The 18,975-nt window shown below is 41.6% G+C and overlaps 1 protein-coding gene across 1 annotated transcript; it reads right to left on the reverse strand.

Moving 5' to 3' along the window:
- Positions 1 to 1,425: 1,425 nt before the first annotated feature.
- Positions 1,426 to 17,894, reverse strand: LOC131933822 (atrial natriuretic peptide receptor 2-like). The gene is made up of 16 exons (XM_059290378.1): positions 17,787 to 17,894; positions 15,790 to 15,874; positions 14,633 to 14,747; positions 12,185 to 12,325; positions 10,370 to 10,528; positions 9,761 to 9,832; positions 9,328 to 9,487; positions 8,704 to 8,937; positions 7,510 to 7,693; positions 6,476 to 6,616; positions 6,039 to 6,162; positions 5,653 to 5,791; positions 4,856 to 4,966; positions 3,893 to 3,991; positions 3,611 to 3,702; positions 1,426 to 3,189 (listed from the first exon to the last, which is right to left on the reverse strand). Exons 1-16 carry the CDS (start codon positions 17,890 to 17,892, stop codon positions 2,530 to 2,532), a joined length of 2,622 nt encoding a protein of 873 aa, XP_059146361.1. The 5' UTR covers positions 17,893 to 17,894; the 3' UTR covers positions 1,426 to 2,529.
- Between the last annotated feature and the right edge of the window lie 1,081 nt (positions 17,895 to 18,975).

Raw genomic sequence — 18,975 nt, forward strand, 5'->3', positions numbered from 1 at the left:
GACGTGCAATATGATCCACTCATCCTAAGTCAACACAACACAAGCCCACCTATAATCCCCCCCCCCTTTACACAAAGCCCCCCCCCCTACCATAACAACACAACTCCAATAAAAGCCCACCACACAGTTCATGAAACCAATGATAATTTTCTTGTTGACATTTCGTTTATTACTGATCATCACATGTATCTCTAAGCTCAAATCATCTGATTATATCTGTAGTACAGGCAAATTTTTAAAAATCTTTGTAAGCAACAAGATGATAAAACAACTGCAGTCTTTGCCAGCTCTCCAAACACCTAACACGTCTATGTTACAGAGATACAGGTATACAACATATGAACAGTCAAACATTCAATTGAGGAACCTTTGTGATGGTCAAAAACCAGGATCATTCAAATGATGGTGCCGTAGTGTACGACTGATGAGCCACCAGCATCCTGCTCATTAGCCTCTAGCATACCACTCATAAGCCAGTAGCATACCTCTGATGAGCCTAGAACTCGTTTACTAGCAAACAACCGCAGTCACTAGCATATCACCCATGAGCTACTTGCATACAGCCAGATACACTAGCATACCACTCGATAGCCTCTAGCTTACAGTAGAATACACTAGCATACCTCTCATGCACCACTAGCATACAGCCTGATACACTAGCTTACCACTAATTAGCCACTAGCATAATTCTCATGAGCCACTAGCATACCACTCATGAGCCACTAGCATACCACTCATGAGCCACTAGCATAGCACTCATGAGCCACTAGCTTACCACTCATGAGCCACTAGCATACAGCCTGATACACTAGCTTACCATTAATTAGCCACTAGCATACCTCTCATGAGCCACTAGCATACAGCCTGATACACTAGCTTACCATTAATTAGCCACTAGCATACCTCTCATGCACCACTAGCATACAGCCTGATACACTAGCATACCACTCATGAGCCTCTAGCATACAACTCATGAGCCACTAGCATACAGCCTGATACACTAGCTTACCACTAATTAGCCACTAGCATACCTCTCATGAGCCACTAGCATACCTCTCATGCACCACTAGCATACAGCCTGATACACTAGCATACCACTCATGAGCCTCTAGCATACAACTCATGAGCCACTAGCATACAACTCATGAGCCACTAGCATACAACTCATGAGCCACTAGCATACAGCCTGATACTCTAGCTTACCACTAATAAGCCACTAGCATACCACTCATGAGCCACTAGCATACAGCCTGATACACTAGCTTATCATTCATGAGCCACTAGCATACTGATGATGAAACACTAAAAGTATATACAAAAATTAAAACTGCTCCTGTACATGAATGAAGTCACAACATTTTTATCCAACAATCATCTTCCTTTAAAATAACATAACATTATTTAAAACCATTTACATTTTGTTAAAAAAAAACTGTTCCTTCTTTGGTCGGCTTCAATAGCCAGCATGAACTGGAATTCAATTCACTCGAAGACCAAGTGAATTCATTTTGTACACGGCAATATTTTGAAAGCCATAAAATTTTATACACAGAACACATAATGGAATTAGGAGAATAATACAAACATTTGAGCCCTTTGCTTAGTTTAGACATAGGTCTAGACGCTTAAATTTAGACACTTTGCTAGGTCAAGACACTGTTTCAGATTTAGGTTAAGACAGTGTTTTAAGTCTAGACACTTTTTTTGACAATGAACAGAATTGTGTTTGATGATAAATGCCTCCATGTAAATCACAGACATTAAAAACATGAAACGTCAGGCGCCAGTCTAACGAAATATTTCCGAACAAAATTCCATGTTATAAAAAACACATCCTTGTGAATGTATTTGCTTTAAAGCCCTGTGGAAAGAAATCTTGCGGATCAAACTCCCCGTCCTATCTGTGTATTTGATCATCAACATCTGGTCAGGTAATAGCATTCATAGGTTGATATGTTGTCACGCTGGCCATAGTTTATCCCGGGAAATTGCTGACCATTTCTAGTACAAATCTTTATATTACAAATTTGCGCCAATGCTGATTGAGTGAACAAACTTTACATCCTTGGGTGAGTACTCCAGCTAACAGATCTTACGGTTAGAAAACCATTGTGCAGCTGTCATCTGATTACATCGTTGATTCAGCGTTTGATGTGTAATCCAAATGACAGACGTTATGGTCAAGGTAACCACTGGTCAGCTGTCATCTGATTACATCGTTGATTCAGCGTTTGATGTGTAATCCAAATGACAGACGTTATGGTCAAGGTAACCACTGGTCAGCTGTCATCTGATTACATCATTGATTCAGTGTTAGATGTGTAATCCAAATGACAGACGTTATGGTCAAGGTAACCACTGGTCAGCTGTCATCTGATTACATCATTGATTCATCGTTTGATGTGTAATCCAAATGACAGACGTTAGGCTCAGCAAACCACTGGTTGTCATTTGATTACAACGTTGATTCAGCTAAGATGTGTAACCTAAATGACAGACGTTCGGATCATCAAACCACTGGTCATCTGATTACATCGTTGATTCATCGTTAGATGTGTAATCCAAATGACAGACGTTGGGATCAGCAAACCACTGCGCGGCCCAACCATTAGGTTTGGAATGATTCAGACCTGACCTGCTGCTAATTGACCTCTTCTTGGCCATGACCCCTGACGGGCCATCTGGCCACTGGGCGGTGCCATTGAGTAGAGAGACAGTTTCTGAGTAGCCCTCGTGATACGGAGAGTTAGGAAACGAAACGGTTTTTTCTAACAGACTTTCATTTTGCCCCGAACATTCACTTTGTCCACCGGGGCACTCCGCTATCGGCGACATGTGCCCGTTGTATTTCGGCAAGGTCGCTCTAGGCAGCGTCGACGCCACAAAGTCATGGTTATAACTCGGCAAGTGGACTGACATTTTGTCATCGAATGCCATGTACGAGGGTGACATGTCCTCGGGGTTGTCCGAGCTGTCCATGGAGCTGTTGAGGCTGCTGTTGGTGCTGACACGGTCAGGGTTCTGGGAAAACATCTTGGACGACAGGCTGTAGGACTTGCCGCTGTAGTCTAGGTTGGAGGCGGAGACACAGCGGCTGGTGTTGCCTGAGCGCTTGTACCGGGAGAGGCGTCGGTACCTGTGGTTTTGGTCTTCTGACAGCAGGAAGTAGGTCAGCAGGCTGCCCTTGCCCTGGGGGTTAGAGAAATTAATGAGGAGCAATCCGCAGAAGGAATTTAGGAATTCATTATGCCAAACGTATGCAACGTTATTGTTAGAGATGCGCAATTTTATTAGAACCTATTATCTTTGTATATTTTAACTTGTTTTTTTTTTCCAATATCATAGTAGTAATAAAGATATAATGTATAATGGAAAATTATATCTTGGTGTATTATAGCCTTCTAGTTAAGTTCCCTTTTTGAACCTCGTGGGCCAAGTGGTAGATAAAGTTGAGTTCATCTCGGGATAAGAAGGGATAGTGTGCCCAGCTGCCTTTACTCACAATGTACAGCCTACTCTTACCTTCATCTCCGTGTATTCCCTCTCCTCCAGATGGTATCCACCCAAATTATCCGATGGTATCCACCCAAGTTATCTCACAGTATCTTACCTTCATCTCCGTGTATCCCCTCTCCTCCAGATGGTATCCACCCAACTTATCCAAGATTTTCTTCGTATCTGCGCTGCAGTGGATCTTCAAAGCTAGAACAACAAAACAAAAACAAATTTTCAACCACCAAAGCTATAAAGTTACAGATACAAATATTCTCCTTCATAAATTGGAAGTTAAAATTTCTATCATTATCTAAAATACATCACTTGTTGTGTTGAGAGACACAGTTATCATGTAACATTACTAGAACTAGCGACATTCAGGCATTAAATGTTTTACCTTCCCCTGTAGACTCCAGTCTATTGGCTGTGTTGACCGTGTCACCAAACAGACAGTACCTGGGCATTTTCAGACCAACAACACCAGCACAGCACGGGCCTGGGGAAAACATGTTATAACTCATCAAATGGCATGTGTTAGATTAGGTGAGAACATAATTTTACAAGCCATTTATAGCATAAGAACCAGAGGCGTAGCGAGGGGGTGCGGGGAGGTACATATGTCCCCGGCGCCAACCCTAGGGGGCGCCAAAATAGGTTTGAAAAAAATTAAAAGCTCATTTTAGTTGCAGTTTTGCATTATAAATATAAAAATATATGGGGTGGGGCACCAAATTGAAAGTTTGTTCCCGGAGGGGGCGCCAAATTGAAAGTAAAAGTTTGTCCCTGGGCGCCGGGAAGGATCGCTACTCCTATAATACTAACAGAATAATTTTTAGATTCCTGGTTGAAAGAAAAGCAAGGCTGACCACAAGGCGGCTAACCCTAATTTCTCAAGTTCATATCCGCCAACTCGAAGCTGTAATTCGAGATGGTAAGGGGGATTTAACGTCTGACATTGTTCTGACCACACATAGCACCTGGGCATTGTGCTAAACACATAGCACCTGGGCATTGTGCTAAACACATAGCACCTGGGCATTGTGCTGACCACACATAGCACCTGGGCATTGTGCTGACCACACATAGAAAGATACACTCTATTTAAACTACACAATGGACTGCCGAATCTGAAGAGCACTTTACTTTTGATACAAAACCTGAACTTTATTTTATGCAGAAATTGATTTCTAATGAAAAAAAACGTATGATAAATGATCAATTTTGCAGGAGTTAAAAAAAAGCCGATTTTTTAAAAAAAGACACCTAAATAGATGCCGATTTAAAACAAGCCGACCTAATTGGAAGCCGAGTTAAAACAAAAGCCGACCTAAATAGATCCCGAGTATAAATAAAAACCGACCTGAATGGATGCCGATACGAATCTTGAGGGTGGTGTTGTTCGAGCCTTGAATTTTGAACCGTTTCAGTTTGATGGCCTCAAGTAACAACAGCGCCATGGATGCTATCTCACCTGTTAAACGTAAACAAAACCAAGTAGTAAACAAACACACCTGTATTGTGAAATCTACGGGCTTGTAGCATGAATCAGGTTTGATGTACACAGAGTTTAAATAAAAGCTTTTAAAATGTTTAGATCTATGATTTAAGTGCTGAGGTCTACAGGGAACTGAATTTACAATTTTTATTTTTAAAAATCCACTGTTGCTTGTTTTATAAATTATTTTAAGTAGCTTATTTTAAAGCCTTCACATTACTCTCGCTTGTCCCCACTTCAAAATGTAAGAAAAACCTAAATCACCCAGCTAGTTATGGTGTGTTACTATTTAGACAAATTATCTTATGTTGTGTTTACATTGGTCAAGATGTGTAGTATAAAAGCAGTGGTTTAAATCTCTTGTCACCAAAAAGTTTTGACTTTATTTTAGCATGGTGTTGAGCAGTTTGAGGAAAAAATGTGTTAAATGGCTGGTGTATGTTGAATGGCTATGGGTAGTGTATCCATTTATAATATAAGTCATCTAATATTTAAAAAAAACTAAGATTAAAACTGGGCCCTTGCTTGACAAAATGGACCACGCAATCCGTTTATTAGGTACAATTTGTAAAAAAAAATAACGTGACCTCTACCGTACTTTGCTTAGTGGACGATATGCTTTTATTTTTTATACACCTGATTGGTCCAGCCTGAAAACCTACCTGCATGCCTGTCCCCGTTTCTGATTGGCAAGCCACTGACCACCATATAGGCATCTCCTATTGTCTCCACTTTGTAAACATCAAACTCTTCAATGATGGAATCAAAGCAGGTGTACAGATCATTCAATAAATCAACAACCTGCAAAAACAAACATTAAACTCTTCAATGATGGAATCAAAGCAGGTGTACAGATCATTCAATAAATCAGCAACATGCACGAAAAACAAATCAAACTCTTCAATATAGAAATTGAATTGTTTCAATTATTAAAACAAAATGTCAAATCTGTTATTTAGTAGCATTCGGTTTTAAATTAATGTTGCTATAAACTGTTTTCTTTTTATTTACAAATAACTGCAAGTAGGTGTAAAACGTTTGAAATTACCTCCATGGGGGTGCTACTGGCACTCATCTGTGTAAAGCCGACAATATCAGAGAAATAGATGGAGACATGCTCGTACTGTTCTGGTTCTACCTGATGGCCGTGCTTTAGTTTCTCGGCAACTGATCTAAAAACACGAGAGTTAAAGATTTGTTTTACTCTCTGAGTAGTTGGTATTACTATGTCTTTCCTTATTTTTATGTTTGTCCAGAGTCGCAGTGACGGGGGGGCGGGGCGGGTGGTACATATGTTCCTGGCGCCGACCCTAGGGGCGCCGACCCTAGGGGCGCCGACCCTAGGGGCGCCAAAATAGGTTGGAAAAAAATTAAAAAGCTCATTTAAGCTGCAGTTTTTGTTTTATAAATATAAAAAAGATATGGGGGGGGGGGCAAAATGGTACCTTAAGTATCCCCATACATCCCCTTCACCCTGAGACCTACCTGGGCAACATCCTGAGCAAGAGATTCTCTGTCATCCGTTTCTCCACCCTCAGCTGCTCTGTCCTCTCGGCCACCACAGCCTCCAAGTTGTTGGCGTACTTCTCCATCATGTCGATCATGTTGTCGAATATGTTGGATTTTCTGGGGACATGTACAAACAAATGTTGGATTTTCTGGGGACATGTGCAAACAAATGTTGGATTTTCTGGGGACATGTACAAACAAATGTTGGATTTTCTGGGGACATGTACAAACAAATGTTGGATTTTCTGGGGACATGTACAAACAAATGTTGGATTTTCTGGGGACATGTACAAACAAATGTTGGATTTTCTGGGGACATGTACAAACAAATGTTGGATTTTCTGGGGACATGTACAAACAAATGTTGGATTTTCTGGGGACATGTACAAACAAATGTTGGATTTTCTGGGGACATGTACAAACAAATGTTGGATTTTCTGGGGACATGTACAAACAAATGTTGGATTTTCTGGGGACATGTACAAACAAATGTTAGATTTTCTGGGGATATAGTAGGACATGAACAATAAAATGTTGGATTTTTTGGGGACAAATAAAAACATAACACAAAAATATTGGATTTTCTGGGGAAAAATAAGGAACATAAACACAAAAATGTTGGATCAGTTTTGAAACTATTCCTATTGATACAGTCTTTGTTGTTACACTAGCGACATGTATAATATACATGTCTAGAACAAACAGAAACTTCGTCATAAGTCCGTTTTATCAGGACATTTATAGGGGGACCCACTCACTTATTTCTACTGAAACAACTTACAAGAACCACTACTAGATTCTAATGAAACTTGTTACAAAAAGCCTGCTATGTAGATTCTACTGAAACTACTTACAAGAAGCCCTGCTATGTAGATTCTACTGAAACTACTTACAAGAAGCCCTGCTATGTAGATTCTACTGAAACTACTTACAAGAAGCCCTGCTATGTAGATTCTACTGAAACTACTTACAAGAACCCCTGCTATGTAGATTCTACTGAAACTACTTACAAGAAGCCCTGCTGTATTGGCTTGAACTTGGCCCTGATGCCGTACTTGAAGTCCGGCCTGACCTCGGGATTTTGGTGCCAGCACTCGTGGATTAAGCTGACGATAATCTGATTTTTTGTCGTCAGGTTTGACGTGTCGGGGCGGAACTCTGGAACGGTTGACACCATCAGCCTCTCCACGATTTCTGAAAGATTGGATTCGCTCTCAATTGAGTATTTCACATAGACAGTGTTGAAATAGAATTAAGTTAAAAATTGGGGGGAGGGGTTCAATTGGCTGGGTAGAACTCTGGAACGGTTGACACCATCAGCCTCTCCACGATTTCTAGCACAGAAAGATTGGAACCGCTCTCAATTGAGTACTTCACATAGACAGTTTTGAAATAGAATGAATGTAAAGTGGGGGGGGGCGGTTGAATTGGCTGGGTAGAACTTTAGGGAGAGGTTGGGATCAGCTACCTGTGATGACTGGGGGATTGGCTAACATTCCAAGATATGTGTGTGGATGATCCTCTCGCCATAGGCTGTTATAGACACCATAATGGTCCCAGCAAAGACAACAAGTCACGGGTAGCCACTATTTTGAGCTGTGTCCCTTCCATGTCCACCTTTTGCCGTCATCATGAGCTGATCCATCCTCCCACCCATTGTCTCCTGAGAGCCAGCTAACAACTCACCTTTTGCCGTCATCTTGAGCTGACCCCCCCCCAACTACCTCCCCCTACCCCACTGGTACCTGAGGGTCAGCTAACAACTCACCTTTGGCCGTCATCTTGTTCTGACCACCCCCCCCCACCTACCTCCCCCTCCCTCCTCCCCCCCCCCTTGTCACCTGAGGGTCAGCCAACAACTCACCTCTAGCCGTCATCTTGAGCTGACCCCCCTCACCTACCTCCCCCCCTCCCTTCCCCCCCCCCTTGTTACCTGAGGGTCAGCCAACAACTCACCTCTAGCCGTCATCTTGAGCTGACCCCTACTTCCCTCCCCCCCCCCCCCCGTCACCTGAGGGTCAGCCAACAACTCACCTCTAGCCGTCATCTTGAGCTGACCCCCCCCCCCCTCACCTATCTCCCCCTCCCCCCCCCCCCATCACCTTAGGGTCAGCTAACACCTCACCTCTAGCCGTCATCTTGAGCTGACCCCTACCTCCCCCCCCCCCCTCCTCCCATCAACCAAGGGTCAGCTAACACCTCACCTCTAGCCGTCATCTTGTTCAGCCCCCACGGCCCCGCCCGGCCGTACAGCTCATTGAGGATGATGGCGAACGAGTAGACGTCGCCCTTGGCGCTGCCGGTGACGCGAAGGCTGCTGTTGGTGCTGCCGCTGGACGTGCTGCTGATGCTGTTCATGTGGTGGTAGGACGGTTGGTGGCTGGACGTGCTCACGTTTCGGCGGTTACGCAACAATTCGGGGGCAGTCCACAGCAAACCTATCAATAATTTACAAATATGTAAATGGTAGTTCACAGCAAACCCAACAATAAGAAGCCAAATGATTTTTTTTAATGTTAAAAATTTACTAACAACTTACAGCAGTTCTGCCTACTAGTATCGACATGTTCTAAATCACTTTAAGATAATGTCTTTAATATCCTAGCCCCTTTACATTCACAATACATGATGGTTAAAAACTTAATCCCATTGCAGGAACAACCTAACCCTTCCCCCTTCCCGACACCACTAGGAACATGATAAACATGATAAATATGATAAGTGTCTAAAAGAATGTCTTAAAAGTCTTACAGCATATATTCTCATTCCTCCCCTCTCTACTCCAGTCCCCTGTCCCCATGCCCCCCCCCCCCCCCCGCAGCGCTCACCCTTGTAGAAGCTCTCGTCCTCGACCTTGGGCCTAGGCTCCGGTCCCAGCACGGTGTAGCCAAAGTCCGTGACCTTGAGCGTCCAGCGGCTGTCCACTAGGCAATTGCTGGACTTGAGGTTACCATGGTAGCCGAAGGCGTCGTGTATAAATGTCATCCCCTACGAGGCAGCACAGAAGAGTAAACTGAGTTTTTGTCAAAATGAATTTTGTATCAAATTATCTTGAACACATGAAAAACAAAAAACTAGAAAGTTTTGTTGTAGTAAAATTATGAAATTAAAAAAAAAATTCATTTAAATCCTTAACAAAAAAGACGTAATAAATGGGAAAAAAACGATTACGTTTCATTTTGCTTTTTCAAAGCCATATATAACAAAGGAGAATAATTCAAATCGTTTTCCTGCCTGATAAAGTTAAATAAAGTTACTTACCCTGATGAGATCTTGGACCAGTGAGGTTGTAAACATGTCGTCTATTGGTGAACATTCATCGTTTAGAAGATCCTGAAACAGACACAAAAATTAAATATTATCTAAAATAGTAAGCGTGAAATTATATTAAAAAACGAAATCAAAACTATTTTTCTATTATATTAATAGGAATTATTTCAAACAAATGTAAAAATTGAAGAAATATCAGCAAAACCGTCAAAACCAGTATTAAAATCAGGTAAGAAGATGCAATGGATACTAGACATTAGGGGCCTGACTTATGACAATTGGGTTTGAACCTGCCTAAGATATTAAGGTTTGGACCTGACTTATTACAATAAGGTTTGGACCTACCTATGTCATTAGGGTTCGTACCTGCCTTATGACATTAGGGTTTGGACCTACCTATGACATTAGTGTTTGGACCAACCTATGTCATTAGGGTTCGTACCTGCCTTATGACATTAGGGTTTGGACCTACCTATGACAGTGTTTGGACCAGCCTATGACATTAGGGTTTGGACCAACCTATGACATTAGTGTTTGGACCAGCCTATGACATTAGGGTTTGGGCCTGTCTTATAACATTAGCTTTGGACTTGGAATTACCTGTAAGCTTTTGCGCGGACAGTACTGGGTGACGATGAACATGTTTGGGGGCTCCACGCATGCGCCGATAAATCTGTTGATGTTGTCATGGGTCAGCTCCTTCCTCATCTGCAGCTGTTTCTTGACCATCCGGTTGACCTCCATGTGTTTCCTGGTCACCTGAAATACACAGCACACGTTGGGTCAGCCTGACCGTCAGCAGAGGCGTGGTGAGCCTTCATGGGAGGAACTGACGCCCCCCCCCCCCCCCACCCACTTCCACCACCCCTCATCTAATTTCGTCACTTAACGTGACTGACCCCAATTACGGTGTTCATGATGCAATAAGGTTTGTGGGTTTCCGGAAAGTTTTGTTGACTTCTATTGTATTGATTTTTTTTTAAACGGGTCACTTTTCTCCGGAGAGTAATACAGTTCATCACTGTCAAGATTCGGGATTTGGGATTTGGAATAGGGTTTGGGTTGGGCATAGGATTTGGGTTATTGTTTGGGTTTGGATTAGAGTTTGGGTTGGGAATAGGATATGATTTGTGTTCGGTTTTGGATTGGGGTTCGGTTTTGGATTTAGAATAGGGTTCGGGTTGAGATTAGGGTTTGTGTTGGGAATAGGGTTCGGGTTGGGAATAGGGTTCAGCTTTGGATTAGTGTTGGGATTAGGGTTAGGCCGGGTTAGTGTCTGAGAGCGATCATAGACCAAAACCTAAACTTCAATATTGACCTATATTAGAACAATTCAGTGCCACACTTTTCTAATATCCGAGGGGTGTAGAAATGGATCTGACAATTTTTTTATCTATATACATTGACACGGAAAATAAAAGTTCAGAACGCAATCCCGTAAACAAAAACGCTAAGAAGGTCGGGTAGTGTTGTAAAGTCCACAGCGTGATTGGGTTAGTGTCAGTGTATTTTCCCAAGTTGTGTTTGAGCTTCCTACGAAACTCAAACTGCCCTCTGGAGAGCAGGCGTGGGCTGAGACACTCTATAGGTCCTAAATAAGTTAGGACGTTTGTTGAGCTCTATAGAACACAGAACTTCGTGCGTGTGTGAGTGGGGGGGGGTGTATGTGTGTGTTGTCTCTTCAGTATTGAGGTTCGTGAGAAAGAGGCAAATACACTGCTAAGGTATAGACCTAGGATTACTATTCTTAAGTATCTTACGCGTTTATTAAAGGATACAAAAATTATCTCCTGTTTGGTAACAATACGTTGTCAATAGTTTGAGCTTTTGGCTATAAATGTTGTTCTTATGTGTATGTTGTTTTAAATTTGTGTTCTTACATACGAGCCTCTTCTTGTAAATATATGTTCTTATTTACGAACTAGCGCTAGGCTGCCAACCCGAGTTTAAATCCGGGTTAAATATCAGTAGAACGTCCCTGAGTCCACCCAGCTCCGATGGGTACCTAACTCACATTAGTGAAAATAAAGGCGGCTGGGCATAGTGCTGAGCACACAATCCCTTTATATGAAGAGGTCACTGAAGCAGATCAACTCTACTTCATCTGCCCCATGTGTCTTGGGAACGAACGGGAAAAGATGATGGTTAACAAACTATGAATTGGGATCATTTATTGTAATACTATTCACATACATTCAACCAGACAAGAAAGTGTCAAGTTCACCTATAATTCCCCCAAATGCCGGTATCGACGTCACGTGTCACCCGTCATGGCCTTGTCAAAGGTCCAAAAAAGAATGTCCGGGTTCCAGCTAATTAAACACTCGTCTTGTCAAATCTCCCATCCCAACAGACCACCTCAATTAAATTAAAGCTTTTCGGGTATTCCCAATGAAACCATGACCTTGACCTTACCTGTTTGACGACGACGTAGGTCCCCCTGTAAAAGCCCACTGGGATGACCTCTGACCTGTACGACTTCTCGCTGATCTCCTCGTCCGTGTCCTGGAGGAAGTAAATTTTTCTCAGCTGGTTGCCCGTCAGGGAATCTTTTTTCTGGCAAAAAAAGAAAATTTCACACCGTCAAGAAACCAGTTTTTTTCTTGTAGAAAAGAAAATTTCACATCGTCAGGAAACCATTTTTTTTTTCTTATAGAAAAGTACATTTTACACCGTCAGGAAACCTGTTTTTTCTTGTAGAATAGTATATGTTAAACGTCAGGAAATTGATTGTTTTTTTTTTCTGGCATGAAAGCTAATGTCACACTGTCTGGAAATCATTTCATTAAAAAAAAAGTCAATGCTACAGTATTTGGACTTATTTTTTTGCATGAAATTAAATGTTACACCATCAGAAAAAAAAGTGTTGTTTTTTTTTTTTTTTTTTTTTTTTTTTTTTTTTTTTTTTTTTTTTTTTTCAGAAAAGTAGTCCTCAATGTTATATGACTGGGAAAAAAATATATTTTCCGGCATGAAAGAGAATATTGCGCCATAAACTTCCAGCAGTACAGACTAAAGTCAATATGCCGTAACTGAAAGAATTCCCATCCGATGTAGAATGCAGTTGAAAAGAAGTTTTAAAACGTCGCTGAGACCAATTTCACAGCCCGGGGCGGACTATCAATTTTAGCCCTTCCCTTCCAATTATAGTTATTTTTGTTTGTGAAAAAGCACCCCCCCCCCCACAAGTTGAAAAGGTTTGTGGCGCTTCTTACCATTTGCTCTGCTATCCCGTAACAGTTTCTATTTAGGTACCACAAAATCGGTATAAGGTCGGCGCCCGGAGCGGCAGCCCCACCCGCCCTCCCCTAGCTACGACACTGAACGTTAAAAAAAAGTTAGGGATCCACGGGGAGATGGAGTGGTTTTCTGGCCTCTATCATTAAGCTAAAGGGTTAGCAAATGTCAATGACCAACTGATAAAGATAATTACATATCCTTTAAATTAATCAGTTTAAATGTTCTACTAACCAAATCCTATCCCTGAGCCATATTCAGCTATGTTTAACAAAACACTGTAACTATCCTAATTATAAAACAGCGAGTGGGCGAGGAATAAAGACCGCCGGGTAATGTTGATACAAGTGTAATAATAAAAATCAGTGGCGTCACAAGGGGGATGCGGGGAGCGACAGTATGACATCATTCAAGGGGTGACACCACGACGAATTTTTTTAAAATTTAATGTCAAAGTAATGTTTGATCCAATAAAGATAACAAAATAGTAGTGGTAGAGGGAAGACATCAAATAAAAAAATGCAGAAGTTTTGGTGGGGGAGGGGGTGACATCCTCAGTTACCGCACCGGGTGACACCCCACCTACTATCGCCACTGATAATAATATCAATGTAGGCTTACTCTAGACCACTTTGTCTTCATCTAATTAATTATATTTATTAAAACCTCAAATCAGTCTTTTAAAATAAAATTGAATAAAGGAACATATTCAACATGTTCTCTTTTTTTTCAATCAACGCCAGCTTGCTGAAGAGCCCAATGAAATAGTTCCGGAACACATAAACAACACCCATCTACTGGTCTCCCCGCACGACTAAACTAGTCATTGAACCCCTTGTTGACCGTTCACCAGTTACACCGGAGCGTGCCGTCGTTGGATCATTAAGTTGATCACCAACAGCTTTTGTCTCAATGTTTTCCCCGAACCGGCGACTAAATACATCCTCCGTGACGTCATAGAGCGCAGTTTGCACTAGTCTAAACCGCCTTGTTGATTAGATTCGGTGACGTCAGTAGTTGTTTTTATTTTTATTTTTCGGGCGCGATTAAGCAGATAAAGAAATTTAAAACCAAACAGAGAAACTTGAATTGTTTCCGGTTTTGTCCGGAATAATTAGCTGTAGGCTTGGAACAATGAAAATAATCTTTTATCACTTACTGTAAAAAAGCGAATGTTTCGTGTTGAAGAGGAGAGGGGGGTGGTCAGAGAACACTTAGCTACGACTACAAGCCTATCTAGTTCTAAAACGGTATCCGCGTAATTTTGTCGTGAACAGAAATGTATTTCTAGTCTGATGCTACGGTGTTGTCACCACCTGTTACCATGACAACCCACAAAGGTTCCAGATCCACCCCAAGAGTCACGTTGTCATGACCACCACCATACCATAAATTCCAGATTTACACATTGGGTCACGTTTTCATGACAACCATCAGTTGCCATGACAACCCCCAAAAATTCCAGATTCACCCCTAGGGTCACGTTACCATGACAACCACCATAAATACCTGATCCACCCCCAGGGTCACGTTACCGTGACAACCATCCGTTACCATGACAACCCCCAAAGATTCCAGATCCACCCCCAGGGTCACATTGCCATGGCAACCACCTCAGGTACTCACCCTGGGCCTGGCAGGGGTCGTGAGCTCCCTGAACTGGCCGTCGTTGAGCAGCTGGATCTCGCTCCTGTCTATCTTCCAGGCCAGGCGGTCCAGCTTCTTCTCGTAGATACAGTGTCTGTGGAGGGGGGGGGGGGGGGAAGCAGAGGGAAAAAATATTGTAACCCGTGCTTTACATATAGTGGAGAACAGAAGTAAAGGGTATTGTAACTCGTGCTTTAAATACATGTAGAATACATTTACTTACAAGCACGTTTTAAGTAAATTTCTGGGTTTTTTTTTTTTAGACATATGAAGGGATTGTGTGGCCAGCCTTTACTTTCCCTAACGTAAGTCAGAGCTGGGTGAACTCAGGGACATTCTACAGACACTCAAGTCCGTGATCAGAACTTGTGACTTTAGGGTTAGCAGTCGAGCGCTCTACCACTCGACCACCCTGTTCCGTTAAATGGACGTTTCCTCGTGCAACATGTTTATTCGGTGCCCCCCCCCCCCCCCACCCACACACACCCACTCTCATTTTTGACTTAAATTAAAACATTGATGAGGGGATGGTTAAATCTAATCGTACAAAAGTTTATTGTGTGAGTAGATTTAATGCGTAAAGTTTCAGGTAGAGTAAGCATCCCGACCCCAGGTATTTAATTTTTTTTAATTTACTTGTTATCTCCCTTGACTGACAGGGTATCCTCCCCTTCTATAAATCATGCGGACAACCACCAGACAAACAATAATTATCTCTTTGTTAGGGGGGGGGAGGTATTCTACGCATGCGCACACGTTCATCACACACACACACACACAAACGCACGCTCACAATAACACAAATGTACACACTATACAAAAACAACTCGAACATACAATAATTATTTCTTTGCTAGAATATAGGATATTCTAAATACAAACATACACACCACAACAAATGACGAAGGGTTGGGTTCAGGCACGGTATGGGTATGGTTTAGGGTTAGGGTTAGGGTTAGGTTTAGAGGCAGTTTTATCTACTCACCTAAGCACCAGCTATGATCATGACGAAGGGTTAAGGTTAAGGTTTAGGGTTAGGTAATGGGTATGGGTAAGGGTAAGGGTATGGGTATGGGTATGGGTATGGGCTAGGGTATGGGCTAGGGTATGGGCTAGGGTTAGGGTCATCTACTCACCTAAGCACCAGCACCAGACTGACCACTAGGATCATGACGAAGAGGATAATGGCCGAGACGCTGGTAGCGATCACCCAATCTGAAACTGTTAAACAAGGAAATCATGGAACAGGTCATTTGGACCATTTATTTAGACCACTTGACAATTTGACCATTTATTTAGACCACTTGACATTTTGACCATTTATTTAGACCACTTGACAATTTGACCATTTATTTAGACCACTTGACATTTTGACCATTTATTTAGACCACTTGACAATTTGACCATTTATTTAGAGCACTTGACATTTTGACCATTTATTTAGACCACTTTACAATTTGACCATTTATTTAGACCACTTGACAATTAGACCATTTATGTAGACCACTTGACATTTTGACTATTTATTTAGACCACTTTACAATATGACCATTCATTTAGACCAGTTGACAATTTAACCATTTATTTAGACCACTTTACAATGTGACCATTTATTTAGACCACTTTACAATGTGACCATTTATTTAGACCACTTTACAATTTGACCATTCATTTAGATCACATGACAATTTGACCATTCATTTAGACCAGTTGACAATTTTACCATTTATCTAGACCACTTTATAATTTGACGATTTATTTACAATAAAGGTCACTTTGACATTTTTAGACCACGGGTCACTTTGACATTTTATAGCATTCGTTACTTTGACCAGTATTTAGACCACTTGTTACTTTGACCAAATGTCTACTAAGGTTACTTTTCCCCAACTTAGACCACAAATTACTTTGAACCAACTTTAGACCACATCTTATCCTGACCATTTTTAGACCAAAGGTCAATGTGACCCATCTTAGATTCAATATGTCTTCTAAAACCTTAGAATTCTGCTGCTGGAAACGATTTCAAAAAACCAATGGCTAAAACCAATTGGTGTAATATGTAAGCTGTAGAGAAAATCACGAGTTTCTTATTGATTGCCTTCCGTGGACATAGAAATAAAAGGGGGGGGGGGAGGGGGCTATTGTTTTGAGAAAATAGAGATTGCCTTGAAATCGAGATGTAGCATCCAACAGATGCGAACATTAGGATGCTGCGGCAAGTAAAATATATGTTGAATCTTTTTTTTTAACGATAATAGTTTAGACAAAATGCAAACAATTGTTTTTTCGTGATATGCAATGTGGAAAACGAAACGAAACAAATCATGCAATTAAATATTTTGATTTATCGTATTTCTCTTTGGGCTCCCAAACTGCGTCAGGTATTTGTATGAAGATGTTAGTACTCCTTTAAACACAGCAATAGCAATACGTGCACAGTTTTGTTTTGGTATCGGCATCGATGTTCGTTAGGCAAGGGTTAGCAGAAGGTTTAGGCCAAGGGTTAGCACAAGGTTTAGGGCAAGGGTTTGCTGAAGGTTTAGAATTAGGACTAAGGTTAACAATGCCCAAGACAAATATACGGCCCTGTCTATATATTGTATGTAAAATGTGCATCCACGTTAACAGAATCCATTTAGGACTGTGGCTGTAGGTCTAGTCGTTTTCTCGGGATCGCGTGAAAGCCTTTTTAGTGTTTTAGTGGTGTTTGATGTTGTCTCAGATATAAACTCCGTTTACAGTTCGTGTTAAACAACGAACTAAAACATTGGGGCGAAATAAACATGTATTAGTAAGGATGTTGGTGGGATGGGGGTACTTTCTTCACAGCCAAAAGTAGCTGTCTCTTATCTTTCAAAATAAGAAATGCTTTTTTTTTTCAAAATAAGGAGCGATAATTTTTAAAACCTCAAAATAGATCAGTCTAATTAAATGATAAAAATTATACTAGATCTATAAGGTGAAAATTAAATTAAATAACTTCAGTAACTTCAGAAATAAATCTAGAGATAAACTTGTTTTTCTTGGTAGGAAACTACGAATGTAATTCGAATTAAATTTTATAGACTAAATTACTTTTTTTTTATGGGACACTGCAAATTTAATCTGAATGAAATTTAAAGACACTTACTTTTTTTGATGGGACACTTGGAATTGTCGAACCCACACAAGGGCTCGGTGAGGGGAGGGTGGCCCAGAATCCAGTGAATTGGTGCCGTCTCATGGTAGAGGGGCATATCGAGCTGTGGGCAGAGAGGGGCTCAATCACGTGATCACATTTATACAGATTTTTATAGACCTGTCTCAACCTATAGAGGTCTATGTGATAAAAATAACTTTAAAATGGTTGCTTTGCATTTTAAATCGTAAAACATTTTTATAAAGTTATTTCGGGGCAAACATAAAATGTACGATTTGCGATTATTTTGATAAATGTGTATAGCGGTAGATGTCATTGTTTTATCACGATCAGAAAAGGCTTTCGTCACCTTTCGGACGATCTTATTTTTCCTCAAACTTCATCCCAACCCAAACATTTCCACAATCTACATCATGCTAACCCAAAACATCACCCACAACCGAAAACATGCTTACCCAAACATCCACACCGAATCATTGTCATCGTTATCATTAGTCCTTCACTCCCGACCGACCATGTCCTCCCTTCCTTTCATGTCCTCCCCTTCCTTTCATGTCCTCTCCTTCCTTTCATGTCCTCCCCTTCCTTTCATGTCCTCCCCTCCCCACCATGTCCTCCCCTTCCCACCCTGTCCTCCCCTCCCCACCATGTCCTCCCCTCCCCACCATGTCCTCCCCTCCCCACCATGTCCTCCCCTCCCCACCATGTCCTCCCCTCCCCACCATGTCCTCCCCACCATGTCCTCCCACCCCACTATGTCCTCCCTCTATTGTCCTACCTTCTCATCTCCTAAAGAATCGAATGTGCCCACTTGATGGAGGTCCTGTACGGCGCCATCTTTGTATTCAAGGGCCAGAACCCTGAAGCCACTCTCCGTCTCTCCATCAGCATGAATGTACATAGGGTATCCCATAATACCTGGTGATGGTCAGAGAGAATGTACATAGGGTATCCCATAATACCTGGTGATGGTCAGAGAGAATGTACATAGGGTATCCCATAATACCTGGTGATGGTCAGAGAGAATGTACATAGGGTATCCCATAATACCTGGTGATGGTTAGAGAGAATGTACATAGGGTATCCCATAATTCCTGGTGATGGTTAGAGAGAATGTACATAGGGTATCCCATAATTCCTGGTGATGGTCAGAGAGAATGTACATAGGGTATCCCATAAT

The sequence above is a fragment of the Physella acuta genome, unplaced genomic scaffold, assembly GCF_028476545.2.
Source record: "Physella acuta isolate Inbredline_101_S28 unplaced genomic scaffold, ASM2847654v3 ptg002642l, whole genome shotgun sequence".
NCBI classification, from domain to species: domain Eukaryota; kingdom Metazoa; phylum Mollusca; class Gastropoda; family Physidae; genus Physella; species Physella acuta.

Bases quoted from the DNA above. Each gene is read 5' to 3' on its own strand.
- LOC131933822 (XM_059290378.1), bottom strand. From the start codon at position 17,892: ATGCCCCTCTACCATGAGACGGCACCAATTCACTGGATTCTGGGCCAC. The intron at 15,875-17,786 runs GTAAGTGTCTTT...CTTGTTTAACAG, and splicing joins CAAGTGTCCCATCAAAAAAA to TTTCAGATTGGGTGATCGCT. The intron at 3,992-4,855 runs GTCGGTTTTTAT...TGTTTTCCCCAG, and splicing joins TCGTATCGGCATCCATTCAG to GCCCGTGCTGTGCTGGTGTT.